This window comes from Halichoerus grypus, chromosome 7 (assembly GCF_964656455.1).
Source record: "Halichoerus grypus chromosome 7, mHalGry1.hap1.1, whole genome shotgun sequence".
In the NCBI taxonomy this organism is placed as follows: Eukaryota; Metazoa; Chordata; class Mammalia; order Carnivora; family Phocidae; genus Halichoerus; species Halichoerus grypus.
The window spans coordinates 33,214,134-33,241,130 of record NC_135718.1 but is presented as its reverse complement, the minus strand read 5'-3'; the positions used below and the strand labels follow the sequence as shown (position 1 = coordinate 33,241,130).

At 44.8% G+C, this 26,997-nt stretch overlaps 1 protein-coding gene across 1 annotated transcript in view; it reads left to right on the top strand.

Annotated features, from left to right (window-relative positions):
• The first annotated feature begins 3,850 nt into the window (after window positions 1-3,850).
• Window positions 3,851-26,997, top strand: part of PDE6C (phosphodiesterase 6C) — a 48,423-nt gene continuing 25,276 nt past the window's right edge. The window contains exons 1-11 of the mRNA XM_036072486.2: window positions 3,851-4,285; window positions 10,539-10,691; window positions 10,792-10,881; window positions 11,815-11,955; window positions 13,180-13,254; window positions 14,187-14,251; window positions 14,352-14,418; window positions 18,670-18,717; window positions 22,865-23,014; window positions 23,596-23,739; window positions 25,022-25,090. Of these exons, the coding sequence (XP_035928379.1) occupies window positions 3,851-4,285; window positions 10,539-10,691; window positions 10,792-10,881; window positions 11,815-11,955; window positions 13,180-13,254; window positions 14,187-14,251; window positions 14,352-14,418; window positions 18,670-18,717; window positions 22,865-23,014; window positions 23,596-23,739; window positions 25,022-25,090 (1,437 nt within the window). The remainder of the gene's footprint in view (window positions 4,286-10,538; window positions 10,692-10,791; window positions 10,882-11,814; window positions 11,956-13,179; window positions 13,255-14,186; window positions 14,252-14,351; window positions 14,419-18,669; window positions 18,718-22,864; window positions 23,015-23,595; window positions 23,740-25,021; window positions 25,091-26,997) is intronic.

Sequence of the window (26,997 nt, the reverse complement as noted above, 5' to 3'; positions counted from 1 at the left end):
TGCTTGCTTTTTCTAACTGATCAATTGCCTACTTCTGTCAATTGTTGCCTAGAACTGGATCTCACATTTGTCCCTTCCTTTTTCGTTCCCAAGCAACCTCACCCGTAGCCTATGAAAATAACCTTTAAAACCTTTGTTTATGAATGCATGAATTTATTACATAAATTATATATGTTCATTGTAGATACTTGAAAAAAACCAGATAAGCAAAAAAGAACACAGATACATGTTTTTTCTCTCTTTGCGTACGAGGAAAGCATGGAATTGGGGAATTGTGAGCACACAACATACTTGAATCCCATCACTTTGGAATAATCACTGTTACCATGTATGTACATACACCTTCATGTATGTGTATATATGTGGAATCGTATTGCAAAACTATCTTACAATTTATTGCGTATCATAAATATTTCTTCATATAAATAAATAGACCTTAACAGTAGGATTATTAATAAATGTAGTTTTCTATTCTGTGAATATAATGCTATTTATTTACTCAACCTCCTGTTGTTGAAAATCTAGGTTATGTCTGATCTTTCACTTCTATAGTTGTACTTTTGATGAACACCCTGGTAACCACATTAATCACATACGGTCTTATATTTCTGCAAGATAAATTCATAAAAGCAGAATTTCAGGGTCAAAGCCTATACACATTTTTAGGGTATTTGATAATGAACCAAATGCCATATAGCCTCTTAATCTTATCCCTATGTCCAGTATTTCTTTTCTCCAACTCATCCTTCTAAGCACTACCAGATTAAGTTTGTAGGTAAGGACCCTTATAATGTTTTCTTCCTGCCCCCAAAACTTTCCAGGGTCCAGCCTCAGCCTAGCTTCTGAGGCTCCTATAATCTGAGCCCAACTCGCCTTTTCAGATTCATCTCTCACTCTTCTCCCTGTTACTCTACACCCCATGTTATTGCTTCTGCTGTTCCTACCACCTGGAACACACTCGATTCCCACCCCCCCCATCTCTACCCATTCTAGTTATGATCCCTTTTCTGAACTCTCATACCCCTGGGTATATACCTCACTTCTGGCATTTATCATATTCTGTACCTCGCTCCATGGCTCTTTATGTACTGCTCTGATCTCCCTTCTCCACCACAAGTGCTTGTGAAACCGGAACCAAGACTTACTCATCCCCTGCATCCCCGGAGTACAAGTGTCACAGTCAGGACTGACTCGGTTGTACTGCGGTAATAGACAACCCTCATCTCTGAGAGGCTAAAAACAAGAAGTTTCTTTCTCCCTCATGCTACATGTCCATCCCAAGTCAGCAGGGGGCTCTGTTCCAGGACATCCTCACTCCGAATCCGGAGACCCCTCCATCTGGAACTGATGTGGCAGCGGGGAGAATGGAGAGCCCAGGTTCTTATGCTGGCAATGAATCGTTCTTACCTGGAAGAGACATTTATCACCACAACCCAGAGGCAAAGTTCGTCACATGATCTTACTGGGGGAGGAGGGCAGAAAAGAAGGATCTTCCCATATAACTAGGAGGAGAAGAGAATCAGATGAGGGGGAACATGAAGTCTCTACCACAGAAGCTAATATGGCGGCTTGTTTATAATGGACAATCAATAGGCATGTGTTCAAAGAATGAGCAAATCACGAATCTAGAAATAGTTATAAAAACAAAAGAATGGTGGGCGCCTGGGTGGCTCAGTTGTTAAGCGTCTGCCTTCAGCTCAGGTCATGGTCCCGGGGTCCTGGGATTGAGTCCCACATCGGGCTCCTTGCTCAGCGGGAAGCCTGCTTCTCCCTCTCCCACTCCCCCTGCTTGTGTCCCCTCTCTCGCTGTGTCTCTCTCTGTCGAATAAATGAATAAAATCTTTAAAAAAAAAAAACAACAAAAGAATGGTGACAATAGTAGGCTATATTTCATTTTTATATTAATTTTCATTTCTATAAGTAGAGGAATGTTAACATCTATGGTTATTTTGTTTTTCCTATTAAGTAGATATCTGCATATGGAACACAGATACATGTTTTTTCTCTCTTTGCGTACGAGGAAAGCATGGAATTGGGGAATTGTGAGCACACAACATACTTTTGGTAGAACTTGGAGCTGTGCCATGGTCACACAAAATAACTGGGTAGAAAGTGTCCCAAACTGTGTTAGAATGTGACAGTCCCCTGGGAGGGGTGACTGGGCTGACTCAACTCCTTCTTCTTAGGAGATAAATCTCTGCATTATTCTAGTTATAACGAGATGCTAATAGGAAGTTATGCAGTTAATAGTACTCTGAAGAGGACCCTCTTGAGACTACACTGAGTGTGACAGAGGAAGGCACAAGAAAAGATGTGTTTGGCAGGGCTCTTGAGGTGGTAAGTGAACTCAGCTGTAAGAAGCCACATAACTTAACAAATGCCAGTTTGAGTTCAGTTCCCCTGGGAAAACCATGTTCTGACCAAGAACCTCTCGTTTGCTGACCTAGAACCTACAACCTCAGCAGATGTCTTTTTCTTTTCTGATAAGACCATTATCACTCTATCAAGATAAGTTTAGCAAAGTAAATGAAACCCACAGCATTGCTGTCTTTGAAGTGGACTTAAATGTGGGTCTAACACTAACTTTTAGAGTCCCTGTAATGTGTGTGTTCATTCAGGAGAATCTGCTACAAAGTTTGCAGTTTTATTGAAATGCTAGAAGACCTTGACAAAATTTGAAATCAGCATTTAAATATTCAAGGAAATTGGTTCATGAAATGTGCTGTGTGATCTATTAGTTGTATAATAGTGTTTAAATATTTGGGAAAGTGTGCTTAATCGATGTAAAAGCTTAATAAACTAAACATTAAACACAACTAAGTAGCGGTAAGTGTTTTTCCACGCCTAACCCCCCCGAGACGTTAGAGATCCTAGCAACAGACAAGACAGGTTTTATCCACTAGATTTAACAGACTGTATCTTGGAGCAAAAATGCATGGGGCTGGCCATTACTATTCAGAACAAAATCCAAACTAATACGAGTGACAGGAAGACCCAGTTAGCAAGTGCATGGGCTACCTTTTATAATCATGTCTTTTGACAAGGATTATTGTTTACATTGTGGCTTCATTAGGCTTGGATCATGGGCAAATGTTTTGCCATGTTCACCTTTCTAGAACAAGATTAAGGTTTGTTCCTTTAAAACAGTCCCGGGGTCAAGCTTTTAAATGAGGGGAATTGAGAGGCGAAGGTTTTAGAAAAAGTAGGCCAGGCAACTTGGATGATCATAGGACTTTTAAGAGAAGGAAAGATTAATATTCCATTTTATGTTGCATTGATGCTAAACCCTTCCATCTCCCCCAAATGCTAATTAAAGTTGCTATATAAATAAGCAGACACTTCCAAGGTCTAATAGTTTCACTTCATATAGCTATCATGAAAAAAATGAGTCAGTGTGATTTTAATGTCCTATCATTAATGGATACATCGATGATTCTCCTTGCTGTGGACAGCAGCCCATGTCCAGTGATTTTTCTGGAATAGTCACCTCGACTTGCCGCTTGCCTGGCTGATCTAAGATGTTCTGAGGATTCTCTGAGGACTTATGAGCTAAGAATGCTTAGGGATTGCATGTCCTGAAGAACTCTTTAATCCTGTGCTCCCTGAATCCTACTCTAAGCCAGACCTTCTGTCACAGCCCAAGAGTGACCGGCAGTTGGGGTTTTTGTTTTTTTTTTTTGAAAGCTCTGCTAAGCAACTATTCTGCTCCATCTTTGGGGGATCCTGTGAGGTGCCATGTAGGGTTTTCTCAGTGACTTTGACCAGGATGTAGCTCCTTCTGGGCCCTCCATCCCAGGTGGTGCTCTGAGGGTCTCGCTTTCTGAACCAGAACAGCAGAGCAAGCCGCACCATGGGTGAGATCAACCAAGAGGCGGTGGAGAAGTACCTGGAGGACCACCCTCAGTTTGCCAAGGAGTACTTCGCCAAGAGGCTGGGGGAAGCCCCGGGGCCCAGCGGGCCGCTGTCGCCAGCCGAGGAGTGGGCCGTGGGCGCCGAGCTGCTGCTGCCCATGCTCGAGGAGGCGGCCAGCGCCGAGCCCACGGTGCACCGGGCCCTGCGGAAGGTGGCCCGGCTGCTGCACGCTGACCGCTGCAGCCTCTTTGCCTGCCGGGCCCGCAACGGCACGCCCGAGGTGGCCTCCTGGCTGCTCGACATCACCCCCACCTCCAGGTTTGAGGACAGTCTGGTGGTACCCGACAAAGAAGTTGTGTTTCCATTGGACATTGGGATAGTGGGTTGGGTTGCTCACACGAAGAAAGCCGTTAATGTCCCAGATGTACAGAAGGTAGGTGGCTTGATGACAGTGGGGCCAACCGGGTGTCTTGGCAGGGTCGTGGAAGTGCCGGTGGGGAGAGCTGGGAGCCAGGGGCCAGCCTGCGGCATTGGTGTGGCTATAACCTGAGGAGTAGGAACAGCGGGGAGAGGATCCCCTAGGCCGAGGGTGGCCCGATTTAGCAAATAAAAATATAAGATGCTCAGTTCAAGTTGGATTTGAGATAAACAATGAGTACGTTTTTAGTGGGTGTCCCTTATAATGTTTGGCATCTTATCGGGCAAACTTAGCTGGGCCGGGTGCATCCCACACCTGCTCCTTACATATCCTCCCTGCTCTGGGAACTTTCCTTCTGAACAGCATGGCAAAGCGGCCCACACTGGTGAGATCAGCAAGGTGCCTGATGCTGAGACTTGTGAGCTGCTCCCCACACCTCTCACTCACAACCTTTATTTTTGTTTGTTTGTTTTGGGGTTTTTTTGTTTTGTTTTGTTTTTTCACTCACAACCCTTTGAGGTCACTCAGTTCTCTGGGACGGCCTGGCTCATAAATGGATTCTTTCACTTACAGACCAAATGTGCAGAAAGAACAAATAATACCATTTGAAAGTTCAGATGTTTACATTTGGATTGTGAAAAATGTAAATTTGGCTGATAAGTGCAATCGACCATCCTAACCCCCCATAAGTCAGCTCTAGTGAGAATCAACTCCAATCACGCAGTATGCTCCTGAGATTAACAGCATACTGCGCAAACACAAGGTGTTGTTATGCGCTTTTAAAAACAACAAAAAAATCACTCTTCTTACCACCACAATGCTTGTTCGTTAAAAAAAAAATTACAAAATACAAATAAACAAGAAGGAGGAAATGTAAATCACTCATAATTGCTCCGCTCATCAGTAACCACAGGTACCAGCCCGGGGTTTCTCCCGCTTTTTTTCCACACGCACGTCCTGCGACTATGATTTTGCTGTTAGCTGAAGGGGAGCAGTGGCTTATGATGGAACGGGGTTGATGCGGAGTGTCCCTGAAATCCTTCCCGCTTCTGTGCCAAGGTTTACTGGCCGCTCGTGGATGGGGGCAGCTGGTGGCAGGAGGCTAATCCCCTACATGCCTCCTGAAGCTGATTACAGGACGAGGGCCGCACGGATCCAGAAGGCACAGAAGTCGTCAGACATTAGCAACCCTCTGCAAACAAGCCCAGCACAACCCTCCGGTGCAAGGTTGCTATCCGCCACCAGAGTCCTCAGTCCCTTTCTGATCCCTGCCTTCAGGGAGCTCTAGCTAGTTTCAGGGAGCTTCTGACGCTGACTGTCACAGCTCCTGTGACTAGACGGATTTGTCCCCTTTAGGCAAAATTCTCCAGACTCCAATTAGGAGGCTAGGCCCGCACACCCTGAGATTTTCTCACGGGAGTATGCTTCTTGCCAGTCCCCAACCGAGGACATCTCCAAAATTACTAGGACTTCAAACTTAAGAAAGGGACATGCAAGTTTTTTTCTGAAAAAAAAAAAAAAAAATTGTTTAAAGAGATGGGTAAAATGGTTTCTGCAATGCATTATCAATGAGCTCAGTTGGCATTTTGAGAAGAGAATGATAGCAGAGGCGGCTGGAAAGAGCGGGTGGCCTTGGTGTGTTGCTGTCCATGGTGAGCGTCACTGCGTGGACAGGGCAGTAAATGGAGGTGGGCAGGGGAGGGCATGTTTTCCCCTTGTCTTTTTCCTAAGGACTCCTGGCTCTTCTGGGCAGGACAGAGAAGTAGAAGTTGAAGACAGACACCCTCCTCAGCTCAGAGGAGAGACAGGGCCTCATTTGCTTTCCATTTCTACTGCTTCTAAGCATTTTTCTCTTAGGAAGAGAAGAGTGGTGCTTTTCAACTCCAAATGTACATTAAAATCGAATCTGGAGCTTCAAAAAAAAAATACCAAGACTCAATAGACCAATACACCAGACTTTCAGGGGTTGGGATGCAGGCAATAGTATTTTTTAAAAGCTCCCCAGGTGATTCTAAAATGCAGTCAATATTGAAAAACACTGGTGTGTTGGGTGAGCAGATGCAGGAGGAAAAATTGGATTTCAGAGCAACCAGGGGATCCTCAGTGGCAGGGGCTCTGGAAGTCTTGAGCTGACTCTTCCCTTGGGCAGAAAGGAAGCTGAGGTCACAGGGGCTGCATCTATCCTAGAGTCCATGGTATGGTCAGTGAGTGAGAAGGGCTGGACTAGAGGGGGTGTCCTCACTCTGTGTCCAGCACTCTTTCCACCCTCCACCTACCCCCACTTCTCTGCAATTTGCCAGACTTGAATCGCTATGGTAAAATCTGCAAAAAGAAAGAAGATGGAAACCAATGTTTGAATGAAATTTCTAATTCTCAACTTCTCATTGTATTTGACAATTTCACATTTTCACATTCTTAATCTCATTTGATTCTGGCAAAGACCCTGTGAGGAAGGAGGGAGCATATTTTTATGTCCATCCTGTATGTGGAAGAATCTTGTCAAGGTCAATCAGGCAGGATGTGGCAGGTCTGGGACCATAACTTGGGTCTTCTGAGGCCTCCCTCTTTTACCACGCTACTGACCACACGTGGCTTCTCCCTGGTTGGCAATGTGGGCACAGGTGAGGGAAGGAGTTCTCAGACCTAGACAAAGAGGTAGAGCCGGATGGCCCCGACCTTGTGGGTCCATGAAGGTGATAGCCGGGAAGCTAAGGTGTAGGGTGAGACCTCTGGCGTCAGAGAGAACTCGGTGCAGATGCGGGTTTGAGACTAGCTAGGTAACTGTGTGACAGATTGCATTTTTGCACCTGAGACGTGGAGGCAAACCAATATACAGATTAAATGAACATAAAGTGCCTGACTCCTAGTAGGTGCTCAATAAATGACAACTATTATTATATTTATGCCAAGGGGCGTTTGGGGCCTGGGTGTAGGTAGCCAAAAAAAGGGTTGCTGATTATCGCCTCTTTTTTAAAACAGGTTAAAGACAGGGAAACTTTTAATAACAGGAAACGGAGAGATATCCTCCTCAGGTTATTTCTTTTTCTATTGGGAAAACTGATTAACTCTATGGGTGGTTCTCGTTCTGACTGTGGTTTAAAAGAAAGCCATGGGAGAAATCCTAAGTTTTCAATAATTAACAGAGTGCCTCTAACTCCTGTTCCTCTCTCCTCTCTCTTCCTTCCCTTCTCTGACTCCTGGTCTCAAGGGATAATGGCACTTAATCAGAGTTTAACAACGCTGAGATCAGATGGGGGGCCCGGGCCACCTGCTGCTACACACAGTGCTCCCCAGATGCCTTCAGTGGCTTCTTCGAAGGTCTACCCAGGGGAGCTTGTGAATCCGAGACCTATAGGAATTACTCACGCAAACTTCACTAGGGATTGTTTGAGCTAGTGAAGCAGAAAGCCTCACCTCACCTGCCCTGTCATCTGACGGATGGTTTTATGTAGGGCTTTCAAATATAATAATAAGCAAGCATTACATTTTGAAATGTATGTCATTTTCTCAAAACAGCCAAATGAACTTAGGAATATTTCCTTGTGTTTAGAATCTAGAATAAAAGAGCATAAAGCTTTGAAGCTGCCGAGTGAAGTGTGCTTGCAAAGAAACTAGCCTGCCTGACCATCCCATGGTGTGTGCATCTGATCTGGTATTTTGATTATTCACTTAGTGGCCAAGATTGCTGTGTAAATGAAGGTGATCGCAACCCATAATGGGTAATAGATTAGGAGGAAAATGGAATTGGAGCTGCCTTGGGCAAGCAGTGGATGAGGAGGAAGAACCTAACAAAGTCTGAAGACGTCTTGGCCTAACAGGGAAGATGTTACCCGAGGCAGAGAGAATGGCAGATCAGGTGGTTAGGAAAGAAATGCGGCTCTTGAAGGTGGGGGGTGGGGGATGGGGGGACGGCCAGAAACTGGCCCTCAGGCAAACGCGTCTTCCGGGCATAGGACGCCTACATGGGCTGAGAGCATCTAGGTTCTTCAGTGATTGGGACTGGTTATGAAAGCTAGAACTAGAAGCAGAATGGTCATTGCAAAAGAGAACTACTTCTCATCCAGGGAAGCCCAATAAACTCCCAGGCGTCTCTTCCCAGTAATCCTTGAGCACCTACCATGTGTCAGACACTTTTCTAAGTGCTCTTCCCATACTGTATTATTCTATGTGCCAGGACTCTAAGCAGTCCATAATATCAGCGTTTATTTCCACAAAGCCTAAGTAGCATGCCCAGGATCACAAAGCTGGTGAACTGGGGTCTGGTTTTAGCCGAGAACTCTGACGCCAAAGCCTTCTTCAACATTAGGTGATGCAGCCTCCTAAATAAATAGTTGGTTTGTGTGGGTCCATGCTGGGAAAGGTAGAAAAGAGATCTGGGATAAGGGGCTCCATCTGACTCCCTTAGCATCTCACCACTCCTAAGGGCTCCTCCACAGGAGTGATTCACCCACTAAGAGTACAGATTCCTGGGGAAGATGGATGCTACTCTAGGTTGTCAGGATTCAGTGGGCCTGCTGGGAGGTCTGCAAATGTGAGTTTGTCTGCAGGTGTTTGTGAGGCACAGCCCAGGTCTGCTGCTCCGAGCTGAGCTGTGAGTTCTATTGGCCAAGGAGCCCTGCTCCCTGGGTGAGATTCTGGCCCAGAAGTAGCACTGTAGGCTCCCACATTTTTAATTTTGGAAACTGAACAGAGTCCAGCTTCCAGGGGTTCGTGCTAATCTCAGAAGCACCATCAACACAAGGAAATATAAATAATACAACCTATGAAAGGAAAACCCCATTAACTTTGGCCAGTGAGTCTCAGAATCAGGCTGAAAGTTTAGTTCCAACTGAAGGAGACTCAAGTTCAAAGATGAGTTAGTATGAACCATGGAAGGCTATGTCTACACCCATCTAGAGTGGGCAATCCTCTAGCTTACAGCTAATAAGAACCGCTGTCCTTGACCCTCTGAAGCTCTTCCATTTAGGGACATTGCCACACTCATCACTCTGCCCTTTCCATGGTTAGGATATTAGAATCATCTCTCACATCTACTGCATGAGGCTTGTATCTGGGAAGATCCACTTCCTCTCTCCCACAGAGAGAGAGGGAGAGAGAGAAAGAAGCATGTATGAAAGATGTTAGCTTGGTAGAACATTAAAAACTGAGAAGCATTTTGTGTTGGCAAGAGAAGGTCCTCTCACACATGACCAGTGGAAGTAAGATTTCCAACCTTTTATAAAAGTAATCTGTGTAAATAAAAACTGCATACATCTGTGAATCCAGCAAAAGAGATTTCCACTTCGGGGAATCCATCACATAAAAATGAAAGCAAGAATGTTTAGTACAGCACTGTTTTCAGTGGGGAAAACTATAAGCAGACTAAGTCAGTGTAGAATGGTTGAGCAGACCATGGGGCTCCCACACTATGCAGTATTGTGCAAGAATCTAGAGGCTGAATTCACACCCATATGCACGAGTCTGGACGGAAGTCCATAAAGTATCATTATATGATGCAAGTATTGTGTGAATTAGAAAATTTTATAAAAAAGAAATACTTTTGTCCAAGAGTTAGAGAAAGGCATACCGGGGCACCCGGGTGGCTCAGTCCATGAAGCATCTGACTCTTGGTTTCAGCTCAGGTTGTGATCTCAGGGTCCTGGGATGGAGCCTAGTGTTGGGCTCCCCGCTCAGCAAGGAGTCTGCGTGCCTCTCTCTCTCTCTGTCCCTCCCCCCTCTCTCCCTCTCTCCAATCAATCAATCAATCTCTAAAAAATAAGGGGGAAAAAAGGAGACATACCAAGCTGTTAACACTGGTTCCCTCGAGTGAGATTAGGAGTTTGAGGAGTCATTAATTTTTTCCTTATGTTATGATGTACCACTTGTTTGGTTTCACGTACATTTTACTCTCATAATTAGAAAGAAGAGCTCCATGCGCCTACACGCGTAATCCCAGCTGTGTGCTACTTCCCTGCACACCTTCTGTCCATTGTAACCCCATTTCCTCTTAGCATCTCACTTTCCTCTTGGCCGTGACATCACCTCTTTTTTCCCAGCTCTACCGCAGCCTCACCTAGATAGGCCATAGCTTAGGTGGGAGATGCTCATCCTAAAACCAGTGAGTTCACTCTGTGCAATCGTAGGATGGGGGTGTGGGTGGGACCGCTGTGCTGGGGCCCTGGTTATCTGTCCAGACGGTTTGGACTAGAGAGAATGGTCTGTTGCCATTCCTAGACCTACATTCCATGGTTCTGTGCTGCTTTGGCAAACGTGTGAATGTGTCTTTCAGAACAGCCATTTCTCTGACTCCATGGACAAACAAACTGGGTATGTCACCAAGAATCTGCTGGCAACTCCGATCGTGATGGGCAAAGAGGTTCTTGCTGTGGTTATGGCAGTTAACAAAGTAAACGCATCTGAATTTTCCAAACAGGATGAGGAGGTAATGCTAACCTCGGGCATCCAGCCGGAGGCTCAGGAAATTTGTTGTTTAATGGAGAGAAAGATATCATACCTAATTTGTTTTTCTCTGCTTCCTGTAGGTCTTTTGCAGATACCTCAACTTTGTTTCTGTCATCCTAAAGCTTCATCATACCAACTACCTGTACACTGTTGAATCCCGAAGAAGCCAGGTACTAGGAAGGTGACCTTCATCACTCCATGCTTTCCTGTTCTGACAAAGGGACCCAGAGGCAACAAGCCCAGACCCCTCCTATCGCTCTTGGGGGTTTAAGGAGCTGATTCTCAGACTTTAGTCCTGGCTGTCTTCTCATGGTCATAGTCATGGTCTGCCCCTGCCTCCCCCCCCACCTCTCTGCTCCTCCATCTGCATGTACAACTGGCTTGCCTCGTCTTTATCCTGGCTAGCCGTGGTTTCTTCTGTGAGATAATTCTAGTACCTACCCTACGTGGTTGTTGTGACTATCACATGATCATGATATGAATTCGTCCACACAAAGCTCTTAACAGTTCCTGGTACATATCGTAGCTATTAATCTGAGGAACCAATCACTCTTCTGAAGTCTGTTGCCTCCTTGAGCCAGAGGGATGAGGAACAACATTGGTAACCAGGGTACCTCAGTCTGGGCCACTCTCTAGACGTCAGTTTCTTCATCTGTACAATGGTGGGAGAGGGGTGGGGATGAAGGGCTTCCAACATGCCCTCCTATCCAACTGTCCAGATAAGGTTACCTCTGAGTAGCTCAGGATGTGTGGAAAGAGGCATATGGCTTTCTCCCCAGTGGGGGAACGGCAGGAGCCAGGGCACCACCAATACTGGACCCTCTGCCCAGGGACTGTCTCTGCTTGCAAGGTGAGGTCACTTGCCCTTTGACATGGGGACCAATCATGGCGTACCTCTTTCAGAGACCCTCACCCTTGCACAGGTCTAATCATCCCAGGGAATCTGAGTAGTGTGTCAAACACGCACAAGTTCAAAAATGAAGGTGCATTGTTCAGTGATACATGTTCTTTTTATTGGAGACACCTACTTTCTTTTGGCTAATGCTCTACCTCTTCACTGTGTGTTTTGTTCTGAGTGTTTTCTTTTTAATTCCTCCTTCCAGATCCTCATGTGGTCGGCCAACAAAGTATTTGAAGAGCTCACAGATGTGGAGCGCCAGTTTCACAAAGCACTCTACACAGTTAGAACATATCTGAATTGTGAGCGGTACTCCATCGGACTGCTGGACATGACCAAGGAGAAGGTCCTCGTCACTCCATACATTTTGTCTCCCCTCAAATCATCTATACAACACCCATCACATGAAATGTGATCCATTAAAAAATGGCTACTATTCACACAATATATATATAATGTTCATTTCTCATCTTGTTTCATTAATTCGGTTGGAGCTCTCCTAGCTCAACATAAGTAATGAATACTATATCATTTATATTGCTTATTCTCCATGTGAATGGAAGTTATTTTTTCAGAGTAACTGTTCTAAGTGGATAAACACAGGACCAGGTGTCAGGAGAGCTGGGCTTCGATCCTGGCTCTGCGACTTGGTGGTTGAGTTTATTGGTTAGGGTGCTTTTGGCTGCAAGGAACATCAGACCCAGTAAGTAATAGCAAGACAGTTATTATCTCATTTAACAAGAAGTCCCAAGATCGGGCAATTCTAAGACTGGCTCATTCAGAGCTCAGTATAGTCATCAAGGTCCCAGTGGCTTGCTGTTTTCCCCTAGCAAGGTCTCTGCGACCTGCAGCAAGTTGGAAGGTCTCCTCTTGGCGGTGGCAAGAAAGCTGTTGCAGCTCAAGGCGTGACACACAGGACAAAACTGGGAGGCGCCTCCTGCAAATGTCATTTCCATTACCTTTCATCCGAGGGATGCTCTTCCCCAGAAGCGCCTCCACAGACTTCTCCCCCTTCTCCGCTGTCCAGGGCTGGCCGTGTGCCTGCCCTCCAGCTAATCCCAGGCACCATATATAGGCCACTCAGGGGCTGTGCAGGCCCATCTTCCCTGAGAAAATGACTACCTGATGCCTAAATAAATTGGGATCTGTTAGAGAGGAAGAGGGGGGGAATAGACGTTGAGTAAGGCAGCCCACACTGTTGGCCACTCTGCATGACCTTGGCCACATCTCTTAACCTACTTAGATTTAGTTTATCTATAAACAGCTGCTAGCTACTGAGTCCCTTTACCTATGTGTCAAGGTAGGTGCTGTCTGTATTGTTCATTTAATCCTCACAACCACCCTATAGTATAAATTCTATTACTATCCCTGTTTTACAGATGAAAAAGCCTAAGTGACTTGTTCAGTCTCAAGTTTGTAAGCAGTATTGCTGGGAATGATAGGTCTTTTTCAGCTCTAAAATTCCAGAATTCTAAATTAACATAAAATACGCAAAGCCATGAAACTCACAGAAGATATAGTAGGTCACGGAACAGTTCGTTTAATATTATTTAAATATAATTGCTTTCAGGCATTCTACGATGAATGGCCAATCAAGCTGGGAGAAGTTGAGCCTTATAAAGGTCCGAAGACCCCCGATGGCAGAGTAGGTGCCAACATCTTCCTCAGTGATGTGTGTGCATGGCACAGGGTGCCAAGACCAGTGGATAGGAAAGAGCACTGGACAAGGAGTTTGAGGTTCAAGTCTCAGCTCTGCCCAAGCCAGCTGGGTGGCCCTTGCCTAAACTCATTGTTCCACTTCTCAGTTTCCTTTTCTGTATAGCTGGGCTTGGTGAATCAGTAATTCTCAAGAGGAAGGGACACATCAGAGCCCCCTGCCTAGCTTTTTGAGCACCCTGTGCCCAGGTCCTCCTTCAAACCTGCTAGATTGGAAACTCCAGGCAAGGGTTAGATTGGATTTACTTTCCCCTTGCCAGCAAGCTTCAGAGGGCAGGAATGATGTCTCACCACCGTATTCCCAGTGCACAGGAAAGCGAGGGTACTGGGATGGAATGTGTCCAGGCCTCAGGTTCTTCATCTGCCCAAAGAAGTAGAGAGACTAGTTCTCAAGTCCCTCCCAGCTTTGACGAAGTAACTGCTGAATCCTGTTCCTGAGACACCTGTTCCGATCAGCCAGTGCTGGAAGGTGGGAAGTGTTCAGTGCACAGTGGGGAAGGGAACACATTGACCGAGGCTGAGAAATTACATGCTTTGTTCCACTACAGTTATCAGCCAGATATTTCTGGACAATAGAAAGGGATCAGTTAAAAGCAAAACAAGATTCCTTTGAAAGCTGTCTGGATAAATTCAACTTTTAATATTTAGCTCCACAGGCTTGTTCATGTAGATAAACAGCCACTAGTATTTCTAGATGTATTGCAAGCTTGTAATCAGGACATGAGTAATTAGGTGGTACTTAGGCAGAGCAATGTGGTTAGAAAATAAGGTACAATTAAATGAGCTTTAAAGTACCAGTTCGCTGATGAGAAGTGTTTTCTTTGGGAAATAAGATTGTTCTCATAATCTCTCTCCTCTTAGGAAGTCATCTTTTACAAAATCATCGATTACATTTTACATGGAAAAGAAGAGATCAAAGTGATCCCGTGAGTACTGTCCTGAGGCGGCAGGAGTTGCCCTTTTGTTTTTGCCCACGTTGCATTTCTCTGTGTGGTAATGATTCTCTTTCTTCTAATCTTCCTCAAGGACACCCCCTGCAGACCACTGGACTCTTGTTAGCGGGTTGCCAACATACGTTGCCGAAAATGGATTTGTAAGTTCCTATTCAAATCTTGAATAGTATTGGATGAAACTCTTATTTGTTATGGGATGGGAACAGTTGTGAAAGTAAAATGCAGGAGGGAAGAGTGACATGCCCGCACAGGACTTGGGAGAGAGGAATCTTGGCAGTTGAAAGGTTAACTAGAGACTTCCAAACTCTACACGAAAATATTTAGTCAACGTGAGAAAGATCCATCCGTCCCCCCAACTTCTTATTCAGCAGCCATGCAAATTTCAGATGTCCTTTGAAAGTCTGTGGCTAGGATTCGTGTTGGGTTTAATTAGATCTCAAGTATAGTTACCTTGGCCAAAACTTCCAAAGCATGAGAAATTACTGACAAAAGAAAAATGTGTAAATGGAGAACTTTGCCACTGATGGCCATGCAAAATGAGGGAGTTGATAAAGGAAGTAAAGAGTTTTGCCCTGGTCTGTGGGGTGGGGGTGGGGGGTGTGTGTGGAAAGATAGCAGGCCAGGTCTGGCGAATAGAGGTCAGGTGTGGGTAGACAAGAAACAAGAGGTCTCTGGTAGGTCCCATAGGTCTCCAGGCCAGAGAACTAGAGTCACCATAACTTTCCCACTCCTCTACCATACTCTCCCTCCTTCTCTTGAAAGATTTCTCTCCCTTGTTGGGCTTCTCCACCATCTGTGTCATCTCTTGGCATCAAGATTCCTCCCTGCAAGAGGGTTCAGTGCTTCCCACATTTCTTTATGTTGGCATTTTCCTATCTTCCGCTTTGCAAATCCAAGTTTCTGTAATGTATTTATAGCACTTATTTGCATATTTGGTTTTTCTTTAGTGTTATCCTTGTGTCATTAGCAGTGTTCATTCATCCTCATTATTTAGTAAATGGACATGTAAATTATAGTGACTAATAGAGTCACTCAAGGGTCAGAGAGAAGGGGAAACAAAACCTAGGTTAGCTCCCGTTTTCCTTTACTGGCACAAATTGGTCTCCGCTTAGTGTGAAAATTGCTGGGTTTGGAATGGTAGCAGAGTGAGGAAAATTCTGGATGTGGCTGAAGGATCTTCCTATGTCAGGGGCTTTACTTGGGGGTTCCCAGGAGGCCTAAACCCTGGACTCACTGGTTACAGGACCAGGGGGCCTCGAACAGGTGGCATGATCCCTTTCTCTAGTGTAGAGACTTGCCAAAGGGGAAGAAAAGAGAAAGAAGAGAAAAAACAAGCTTATTTCTTTTAGGAATAAACAGCACTATGTACAAATACCATGTTTTCATGTTTGCTCCAAAATAGTCGAAGTGTTTTTTAAATGTCCTTCTTGACTTAGTAGTAATGACCAAAACATTCCAATTCATTCCTGAGTCCACAGATACAACTTTTCAGCTTCAGTACATCACCAAATTCCTTGACTATCGGCGCCCATCCTTGGTTTCCTGGCAGATCACCTACTAGATCCCTGTTTGGAGCTTTTATCAAATTCGATATGGCCAAAGCTGCCATAGCCAGTGTAGGGGGATTTATGCCCCGACTTTTAAGTACCTATTCTCTCCTAGGGAAACAGGTTTTCCCCCCAAAATCAATTTCGACAAAGCAAAGGTGTCAAAAGCCAATTCACTGAATGGCTAATCTGCCAAGTCATCAACTTGCCATATAACCAGCTTGCCAAGGGATGGATTCCCAAAGCAGGGGAGGATTGTCCCCCAGGTTTCGGTTCTATCACAGATCGCCCACATATGCTGCATCCCTGCCTTTCATATCTCAGCTCCCATCCCAGGCTCCATCCCTGCTCCGCTGGTAGCCCAGGACTAGGGGCAAACCCTCGTAAATCTAGTTTAAGGTATTTCTCACCAAAGTGCTCATTTGGCAAATTGGCATTCCCAAAGTGGGAATTGATTTTCGGAGAGTTGAGCTTGAGCCATTTCCTGGGACTCCATAATTAGGGTGAACATACATCCCAGTTTGCCTGGCCAGCTTCCATTTACACCTGTTGTGCTCGAGTTATTAATAGTCCTCCTTTCCCCTCCTAAAGATGTCAGACTATACGATGTACTCACAAGAGGCAGGGATTACTAAAAACATATTTTGTGTTTAGCACAGGATTTTCTCAAACTTAACATTATTGACATTTGGGGCCAGACGATTCTTTGGCGGGGGCGGGGGGAGCTAGCCGCACATTGTAAGGTGTTCAGCAGCATCCCTGCCCTCTACCCACCAGATGCTGTACACCACCCTGGCTGGGAACCCCTAGTCTAAAGAATGGTATTAAACATTTCAGCAGCCTCAGCCAGAGCAATGCATTCCCGGGGGGCCTGCATTCTGTAATATGGCGGTGCATTCTGGCCAAGAGAGCAAAAGGCATGGCTGAAGAGCCCTGGGCGCCTTGACTCAGCCCTGCCTTGGCCAAATCCCTTGGCAAATCCTTGACCTCGGGCTAAATGCCCTGACCTCTCTGGGTTTTAACACTCACATTTGTAAAATAAGGTTACTGACCTAATTATTTAAGGGATGGGGCCTTAGAGTGTTTCTAAATGCTATCTTCTAGATAAAAATGATCTGCAATTTTAATCAAAATTATTTGGGCTCCTATAGTGTTGAAACTTTTCCTTTTAGCTTTTTAAAATGTTTCCCTCATTTCCCCAGGTTAGAGAGAGAGAGAGTAAAGGCACACTTTAGGGCGAGCTGTCGCAGAAGTCCCGCAGCCGGACCTCTCTGGACTTAGGGGACACATGCAGAGTTCTCCTTAGACAAGTACATCCCAGCTCTGAATGGGACGCAACAGGCCCTGGTTTAATGATTTCTCAGATATTAAAAATGAGTATTAGGCATATTTGTAGAATTGAAGGCACTAAATACAGGATCAAGCCAAGCTGGAATCAAGAAGACATGTGAACTGAGAGAGAGAAAGACCGAGGAGCAGCGAGGATTTCCGAATACTGAGATAAAAGCCTGGCCTCTAGGACCTTGACCCATCTGTAGATGTTCTCTAGAGGCCTTAAAAGTACGGGTGAAGACGGACACTGTTGGTAGAAAGGTGAGAAAAGAGGACTAAGCTACATTTTGCCTCCTTAAAACACACCTGAAGGACGCTCAGCCACGAATTCATGTAGTTCATTCAGATTAGATAAGATTAAAGGACGGCACACGCCATTCCTTCGATTCTTCGGCGGTATATGCGAACAAAAACTTCGAAACACTTGCACGGTTGCTTCATCAGAGTAGCCCAAACATAGCTGATGTGGCTCAACCACCGTAGGATGCGAGCACTAACACCGGGCCAGCAGGTGTAGAAGGCTACTGCTCCCCGCTCACCAGTGTTAGAGTTTCAGGGATTTTATGAGCAAGCTGTTAAACTGTCAGCTGCTCGCGATCCCCCGTGGTGGGAGAATTGGAGCCATGGAAATTGGCAGAGCTTACGAATGAGGGCCTTCCCCACCCCTCACCAGGAGAACTGGTAACACCAGCCCCCACACTCAGACTCCACTTCGAGCTTCCACCCATGGTTTTGAACAAAGTCTCTTAATGTCTTTGGGCTTCTATTTCATCTTTAGAAGAAAAAGCTTAAGCTTAATGATTAAAGTTCCTTCCAACTTTAAAATGCTGTGATTTTAAATACTTGAATTGTGGTAGAAACAAAGCTATAGCATTTTATTAAGACTCATTTGTGGATATGATTTGACATACAGATAATTAAAAATTACCAAGAACAGAATGATTTCTTGTCCTTATGGGTGAAAGCAATAGTTTCTGAATTCAGTACTTCAAATATATCTCAGAGTGACTTCTTACCTTGTACCTAAATCTGCCTGGCTGCTTCCTTCTGCCACGTAGGCACCTGTTTGCAATTCAGATCCCACATCAGAAAAAAAGGAAGGAAGAAAGGGAGGGAAAGGGAGGAAGGAAGAAAGGGAGGGAGGGAGGGAAACAGAGCCTTCCTAGCATCACTGCCCCACCTCTAGCAGAACTGTCTTCTGCTCAGCTTCCTCCTCTCCTTGGTCTGAACAGTTAGTTGTTTTAAATCTGGAAGAAGAATCCTTAGAGGCTGGGAGTAGGAAAGAGCAAAGATTGTGCTAAATGTCATGCAATGACTTAATTAGCAGAAGAGAACCTCAATGTGTTTTTAGCAAATTTGGCCCAGCCAAGGTTCAGTGTGAATAATTTGCCTGCGAGCCACGGAGAGCTGTGGAGGAAACCCTCGCTTCTGATGCATTCTTTCTTCTGTCTGCTTTGTGGGTTCGTGGTTCTGCCACATGTTTTAGGACTTTTGTGTCCTCTTGCTTTACAGATATGTAACATGCTGAATGCCCCTGCAGATGAGTACTTCACATTTCAGGTAACTTTGCCCTCAGCCAGGCCTCGCCCATCAGCACTCCTCCCCGCACCCCCCCCGCCCCATCCCCAGAGTCTGCCTCGTGCTCAGGTGGCCGGGATGAACACACTCGAGTTTCTGTCCCATTCACCAAGTAGATTCTTCGGGGAAGGGAGAAGAGGTGAGAGAAGGAGGGGGACGAGAGAAGGAGACAGGGTGTTTGTCACCCTAGCATTTGGGGGGGTGGTCCCTGCCACTCCTCTAGTCTACCCACTCCTGGTCATCCAGGGCTTAAAACAGTGCCTGGCAATCACAGGTGCTAAGTGTTCTTTGCCCGACTGATTAGCTGTGTACGTACTACCACCTGGATGCCGTCCTTTGGTGGTTTTCCCAGGCCCTTCCCTGTAGCTTATTGGAAAAGAAAAAACTATTTTTGGGTCTTTGAGGGCCTCTCCTGCTGTCAGACTCTTGGTTTTATCTTTCCTCCTACATCCAGGGATCCCCCTCCCCACCTGTCCCCTCCGCCCCCCCCCACCTGACTGCTGGGGAGAAACTGGCATGTGAGTTCTGGCCTGTGTTTTGTGTCCTGTTTTAACAAACATCCAGTTATCCAGTTAGAGTCCCGGTTACAATCAGTCAGGAATAGAGACAGCCCTCCCCATGGGGGCCATCGGTGCCTGGCTTCCCGACACACACACACACCCCCACACACACCACATACCCCCCCACACCCACACACACACACCCCCACACACACCCCCCCCCACACACACACACCCCCCCCCACACACCACACATCTCTGCCTGAGGGAGAAGCCGGCCCCCTGGGGCCTGAGGCCTGGATGAGCAGCACCTGTTGCAAGCGGGGCCCGGGCAAACCTAGGCGCACCTGCCTAGTTTCCTGGAAGGTTTCCCTCCGATCTCCCTGCTCATCCCCCTGCTCACCCACGTGGAAATCACACAAACACCATATGGCGCATTTGCTCCAGCTGCCCCCTCCTTGCAGCCAGAGCCTCGTCGTGACCATGCTGTGCCGGCCCTGACCCTGACCTTTACAGCAGCTGGGTGCCAGGAAAGAGTGCGCAGGAAGGAAAGAATGGGGACACGCACTTTCTAAAGCGTCTGAGCCTCAGCAGCTGTTGTCTGGCCCTGGGGGGAGGGGAGCTGAGCCAGGAGACCCGGGGCTGGGCTCTGAGGTTTGAGGGCAGGTGGCTCCAAGGGCCCTGGCTGCCAGGAGGCTGCCGACCTGGGGAAACCTCCGGCCATAGGAACTTCCCAGCTCTCCGAGAAGCCCCAGTGCGGGGTCTCTGACGGCGGGACGGATGACCGTGCAATGGCTGCTGGGCTGGGAAATCCACGGTCGCCAGAGCACCGGGCTGCTCCCCATGGGCCACCCCAGCCGCTGGCTGAGCATGGCCGGGATACTGAGGCAGGCGCATTGCTGGGAGACACCAGCTCCTTCCTCCCGCCGCAACATTGGCCCCAGGAGCTCTGACAATGGCACTGTGGTCTCCCCGCACCCTCCGTCCGCCCCTCTGTCCTTACCCCAGGTCGGGACTGAATCTGACGGTGTTCTCGAGTCCTCAGACTCCCTCCCAGCTTCCTCGGGGACACCACCCCTGGGGATCATTCCACAGACCAGACTCAGGAGAGGGTGGCCACCCTCCTTCCTCCACCTCTCTCTCCCCCTCCCGCTGTCTCTCCACCTGCTCATGCCCCCCCTCTATTCGCACTAGTCCCTCTTGTCCCTGGGAAGTTTAGTGGAAAAACCACTGATCCAAAGTGAACTATGGTCACAGCAAACCTGCAAAGGCAATGGTTCTCAAACTATACCCCTCAGGGGGCCTGGTGTGTCAGCTTCCTATTGTTGTTGTAACAAATCACCACTCAGGCAGAACGTATTGTCTTACCGTTCTGGAGTCAGAAGTCCAAAATGGGTCACACTGGGCTAAAATCAAGGTGTTGGCCGGACTGTGTTCCTTTCTAGAGGCCGTAGGGGAGAACCCATCTCCTCATCTTTTCTAGCTTCTTGAAGCTCCCTGCATTTCTTGACTCACGGTCTCCTGCCATCTCCAAAGTCAGCGATAACATCACCCTAGCCTTGCTTCCGTTACCTTCTTCACTGATTCTCTGACTCTCTTTTATACTTTTAAGGAGCCTTATAATTACATTGGATCCACCTGGAAAATCCAGGCTAATTTCCCTATCTTAAGGGCAGCTGGTGAGCAACATTAATTTCAGCTGCGGCTTTAAGGCTCCTTTGCCACGTGAAGTAACATATCCACAGGCTCGATGATTTGGATGCAGACAACTTCAGGGTAGTTCCTTGAAGTGGATGAAGGCGTTTTTCCTTTATATCAATTAAAGTGATCTTCAGTTCACAGGAAAAAAGAAAACACATAGAATTTCTTCAGTTTTAAGTTTTTGTCCTATTAATTTTTCTTAATTCTTAAGTTCCTTCTACCACTTTTCTGTCAACAAGCTCTAACTAACTTAGTAATAGCGAAACACATGAACATGAACAGGCAACAAATGAATATTTACCGAAAACTGAGAAATAGTCACTAAAGCTTGTTTTGGAAGCTTTAAAAAATATACAGGGTGCTACGGTTGTGAAACTATTTTGCACACAGGTGATATATTTTCTGCAATTGATTTTGTCCCTAGTCCACGTGGCAATATACATGTAGAAACATTTCACTGTATTTTCCAAGGATAAACACTTTGAGAACCACTGTGCACTGATTTTTTCCCAAAGCTTTGACCATTAGGACACATAAGTTGAGGTTTGGTTTCTCCACTTTTCATTCCAAGTATAAAGACGAACGCTTTGACTAATAAGCAGCTGTTTACTGAGCACCTGTCACACGCCCCCCACTGTCCCATCACTTCTGCAGAGCTCGACAGTGTGTGAGATGCTCTTCGGCAAGATTAGACTATAGCCTCACAGATAAAAATCAGCAACTCCGAAGCATTTGGAAATTATCTAGCTTCTAACTGTGCTCCAGGCTCTAAGTGCTGATAGAATTCTGAAAAAGAGAAGTTCCATATGGGTGAGAGACGGCATCACGGGAGAGGCAAGACAGCCTGGGCCTCTGAGTCTTGGCTAATGATGCTGCAGGAAGCAGAAGAAGGAATAGCATGGCGTGCTCAGTGCTTGGCTACCTTTGCCTTGCTCAGACCATGCGGGTGCCACACCACAGATCTCAGACGTCAGAGGACATCAGAATTACCTGGGGAGCTTATTTAAGATGCACATCCCAAAATTATGAAACAAGCTTAAAAAAAAAAAAGTCTATTGCACATTGTCCTTGGGCCACACTTTAAGAAACGGTCCTGAACTTCTGTGTCTGCATCCCCCACTAGAATGTTACCATCTGGAGGTTAGGGCCTGTGATTTCTTCCTCTTTGTAGCCCCAGCAACTAGCCCAGGCCCATCACAGGGACTCGACAGACATTCACTAAGTGGGGCAGCACCCCAGAACAGAAGCCTATTTTGAGGGCTCAGTCAGGAAAACAGAAACCACACTGGGTATTTCAACAGAGAGAATTTAATATGAGGAATTCACTAAACAGGTGTTGAGGGACAGGAAAAGTGACTAGGGAACACTGAGGTGATATAGAGGTAAGTGCTGGGGGGGACAAAGAGAAGAGCTTAGGGTTGTCACAATGCAGACGCTTGGTTCTAGTACATGTAATCACATGTGCTCGAATACTTTTATGGCTATTAGTCCTAGCCACGTTCTGACATAGGGTGGAATTGTGCATCGGACAGAGAGATTAGATTATTCTTTCTTTAAAGGTAGCCTAGGTTGGGGGGAAGGTGGTGAGAGGGTAGCTCAGAGAAGACTTGGGGTGCTGTGTTAGTTCTGTATCTCAATTCTGAGGGGTGCACATAGCTACACGTGTGATGAATTTGCACACACACACACGCATGCACAAATAAGTACACGTGCATCTAGTGAAGTCTGAGTGAGCTCCATGGATTGTATCAATCTCTATTTCCCGGATTTGATAGTGCGTTACAGTTACATAAGCTGTTCCCACTGGGGGAACTGGGTGAAGGGTGCATGCCACTTCTCTGTACGTTTCTTTTGCAACATCCTGTGAATCTATAGTTATTTCAAAATTAAAAGTCAAAGCATAATCTGAATATCTTTATTGTTTGTAGAAAGGACCTGTAGATGAAACTGGTTGGGTCATTAAAAATGTCTTATCCCTGCCTATTGTCAACAAGAAAGAAGATATTGTGGGAGTAGCTACATTTTATAACAGGAAAGATGGAAAACCTTTCGATGAGTATGATGAACACATTACTGAGGTAAGTGCAATTATAAAATAATGGAGGTAAATGAAATTCATGAAACAATGGAGGCGGCGTAATTATTTGTTACTCTGGAGGGATGTTGTTGAAGGGCAATTAAGGCATGAGTCACACATGGTTGTGGTCAATATGTGCCCATTGTGTCATTTCCGTTTCCTGACGTCTGTAGACTGCAACATTTTCTTCCCAAGATTGAACTTTGGCTTAATCAAAATTCTTTACAATATGAGGAAATCAGAAAGAAGTTTTCTATCTCCTTTTCCCACACCTTCTATTCTTTGTCATTCTTGCTGTCACCCCCAATCCTCTGAGTCTCAGGCTGTGCTTTATTCTACTGGATATTTGTAATTCCTCTCCTCTAATAAATTATTCACAGTGCGTGGTGCATTTTGAAAAGCAAGGGCTTAGCCAGTTTTATTGTCTGGGGCTGATTATTAGTATGTTTTTTCTTAGATGGAAATAAGAAGCTGGGTTGTTGATGGTGGGAAGGAGACTGATTGATGGAACAGAATGTGGATGGTTGCCTCCAAATCAATTTTTCAATTGTAGAGAATTGAGTCACATTTTATCCATTTCAGACTCTCACACAATTTCTTGGATGGTCTCTTTTAAATACTGACATCTATGATAAAATGAATAAGCTGGAAAACAGAAAGGATATAGCTCAGGAAATGCTCATGAGCCAGACAAAAGCCACTCCTGATGAAATCAAGTCTATTTTGGTAAGTGGGGGAATTCAGTTCTGTGGACATTTGGTGGCATCTAAGCACAGCTTCTGGAATTTGCCTAATTACCTAGAGGTCTGACAAATGAGAATAGGTTTAATCCTGGGCTAAGGAAGAGGAGACAAAGAAGGAAGTTTTGGGGATAACCTGGGTGGCCCAGCGGACACAGAACCTTATTAGACTTCTCGGCTGCTTGGTTGGAATAGCACTCTGCTTAAAAAATAAAAAAAATAATATTTAAAAAACAGCTCCTGGGTCAGTAGGAGCTGGAGGAATGGCTTCTAGATTCAAGTATGTTAGCAAGGAAAAAATATTTCCAGGAAGGGAAATGTACCGGTCAGCTGTTGCCACATAATGCTGCATAACAACTATAACATCTTAGTGGAATCAACAATAAACATCGATTTCTCACTCAGGCATTGGTAGGATGACAGGCTTCAACTGATTCTTAGTTGGGCTTGGCTCTAAGCTGTGAGTTTGGTTTGCTCTATGCATGTATCATCCTTCTTGACCAGCAGCTATCTGAGAAGTGTTCTTCTTATGGTGATGTCAGAAGTGCAGGAGAATAAGCCCAAGTGTGCAAGCTCATTTCAAGTCTTCATTCGTGTCACATTCACTAAAAGTCTCATTGGCCAAACGTGGCCAAGACCAATATCATGGATGATGGAGAAGCAAGTAGATATTTACTAACAATGTTCTAATCACCACCACATGAAGGGAAATATCACACACCCATTATCTTTATTCCTTTTATTTCCCTAGTTTTCTGAATGTGTGTGTAGGTGCAATTTTCTTGGGGTTTTTTTTTTCTTTTTTCTGGTTTTGGTTTTGCTGGGTGGTTTGAAGGTTAAGAGAAATTTTATTTGACAGTTTGAGATGTTAAAAATGAGAAAAATCTGGGGAGGGTGAAGGGAAATTGCTATAAATGCATAGAAAAACAAATGAAAAAATAGAAAAACTCATAGAAAAACAAATTTTTCTCTCTTTCTTGCCTACATACAAACAGCTCACATTTCTCCCTCTGTCTCTCTCTAAGACAGTCACTGTTAAATTTTACATTTGAGGGGAATAAAGAAATCAATTATATTTTTGTGTTGTGTTTTTTTGGAGAAAATTCTTCATAATAATGCTATAGGTCTTTTTTGTATCCAGAATACATCTTTGCATGGAACCCATTACAGCATAATTTAAAACCTTTTAAACCAATTTTAAGAGTAGAGGAATCAGATAGGAATTTTCTTTATAGGAATTTCACACCTCGATTGCTTTTACATTTTAGAAAATTAAAGAGAAGTTAAATATAGATGTAATTGAAGACTGTGAAGAAAAACAGCTTGTCACAATTTTGGTAAGTGTTTTACTTCTATCCTTAACACCTTTTAAATAAAATATATTAGGATACATATTCTCATTTCTCAAGTAAGTGTTGACTTTCCTCTTCTCTGGCACCTTTAAAGGCTAAAAAGAAAAGATTTCTTATAAAGAGTGATCTTCTGGTTCTCTGCATTTCTTCCTCCTTGTCTCCTACAGTCCAATCCACAAAGATAATTTAGAATCAGAAACCAGACTTCCACATAAGGAAACACAGGCACAAACTCTAAGGATATCATGGCCTTATTTATTTTAATAGCTTTGGATTGCACCGTGGTCACCCCAGAAGACATGACAAATATACAGTAGAACACAGACCCTCCGAGGCACAACTGTCCTCTGCCATCTCTGGCTTCTTCCTTCTGGAACTTGGAGGAATGCAATTCTCTCCTATTGTTGCCATTAGGCCACCCCTATCATTTCGAGTTGAAAGAACTTCTCTTCCAGTTATTAATATAGTTAATATTATATATAATTAATAATAACCTATATTAATATAGGTTATTCATCCTATGTTTGGTTCTAGGTAGTTTTGCCTTAAACTTCTTTGCCATAGACATCTTTGCTGCAAGCATTTCAGGGCAAACATTTTCGCTGCATAACTGATTGGTTTGTAAGGCAATTTTGTCGTAAAAGATAAAATAACTGGTTGACAGTCTCCTTTCTTCATGAGTCAACATGAACCAACTGCCTTCAGCAGAGTTGTCAGTTTGGTTTCATTTCTCCATTTTTACTCTCATTTTTATATTTAGACCTCAGCTAGCCCTCCTAGTGGTCTATGCAGTGATCAGTAGACGAGGTGGGGTCTTAAAGTAATGTATGATGACAATTCCGTATACGGACCTGCTAGAAAGTTCAGTGACTAGAGTGTGGAGCCAGGCTGCACACCAGACGACCCAGGAAATGGGAGCACACCAGTTACAGTGACCGAAGCTCCGTTACAAACACATCAGCGTTATAACGTTAGCGTTTCTTCCGCGTTTTCCATAGAACTTTGGAACGTCTATCAGCAGACGTGGGACAATCTGCCAAGAACAAACAACGGTGGGGAAGGCTTTCACAACACAATACAAAGCTCTGTTATAAATATGCATCCTAGTATTTGGAAACTGATGCCCCTCTTAATGAAGGAAGAAATTTTAGTGAAAAAAGAAAGTGTATGCCAAAGAGGAGATAAATCAATAAGTTAAAATATATATATATATACTACTCTGAACGAATGTCTTTAAAGACAGTTGCTTAGGTTCAATCCACAGAATAAAATCAGTTATTTGCACCATGTTGCCATGAATCTACCCTATACATTTTAAATATATTCAAATATTTTTTTATTTTACAATAAAGTCTTTTTCATTTTGTTATTCATTTTTTGTGTTTTATTACATCCTTTTTTATGTTATTTTTTATTTTTTATTTTTTTAAGTAGGCTCCATGCCCAGCATGGAGCCCAATATGGGCTTGAACTCATGACCCTGAGATCAAGACCTGAGCTGAGATCAAGAGTAGGATGCTTAACTGACTAAGCCACGCAGATGCCCCTCATTACATCCTTTTTAATGAATGTCCCTCTCTTATTTTTTGTGATTTCATTTTTTACGGCAAAAATTGCCTTGTAGCCAATTAGTTATGTGGCAAAAATGTTTGCAATGAAAATGCTTGCAGTGAAAATGCAATCATGGTAACTGGAGATCATAATTTTTGGAGAACCTCTCTGAAATACGTGATTGTTTGCTTTTTGAGTTCCTAAGTTTTATGCGGTAATGATTTGGGACAAGCCTGGAGCAGATTTTATACTCAAACAGGTGTTTCTTTGTAAAGCCACTGGTTCTCTGCCCATTTTATTGCTTCTCCGACGTAAGGTCCTTCGTCCTCTAACTGGAGAAC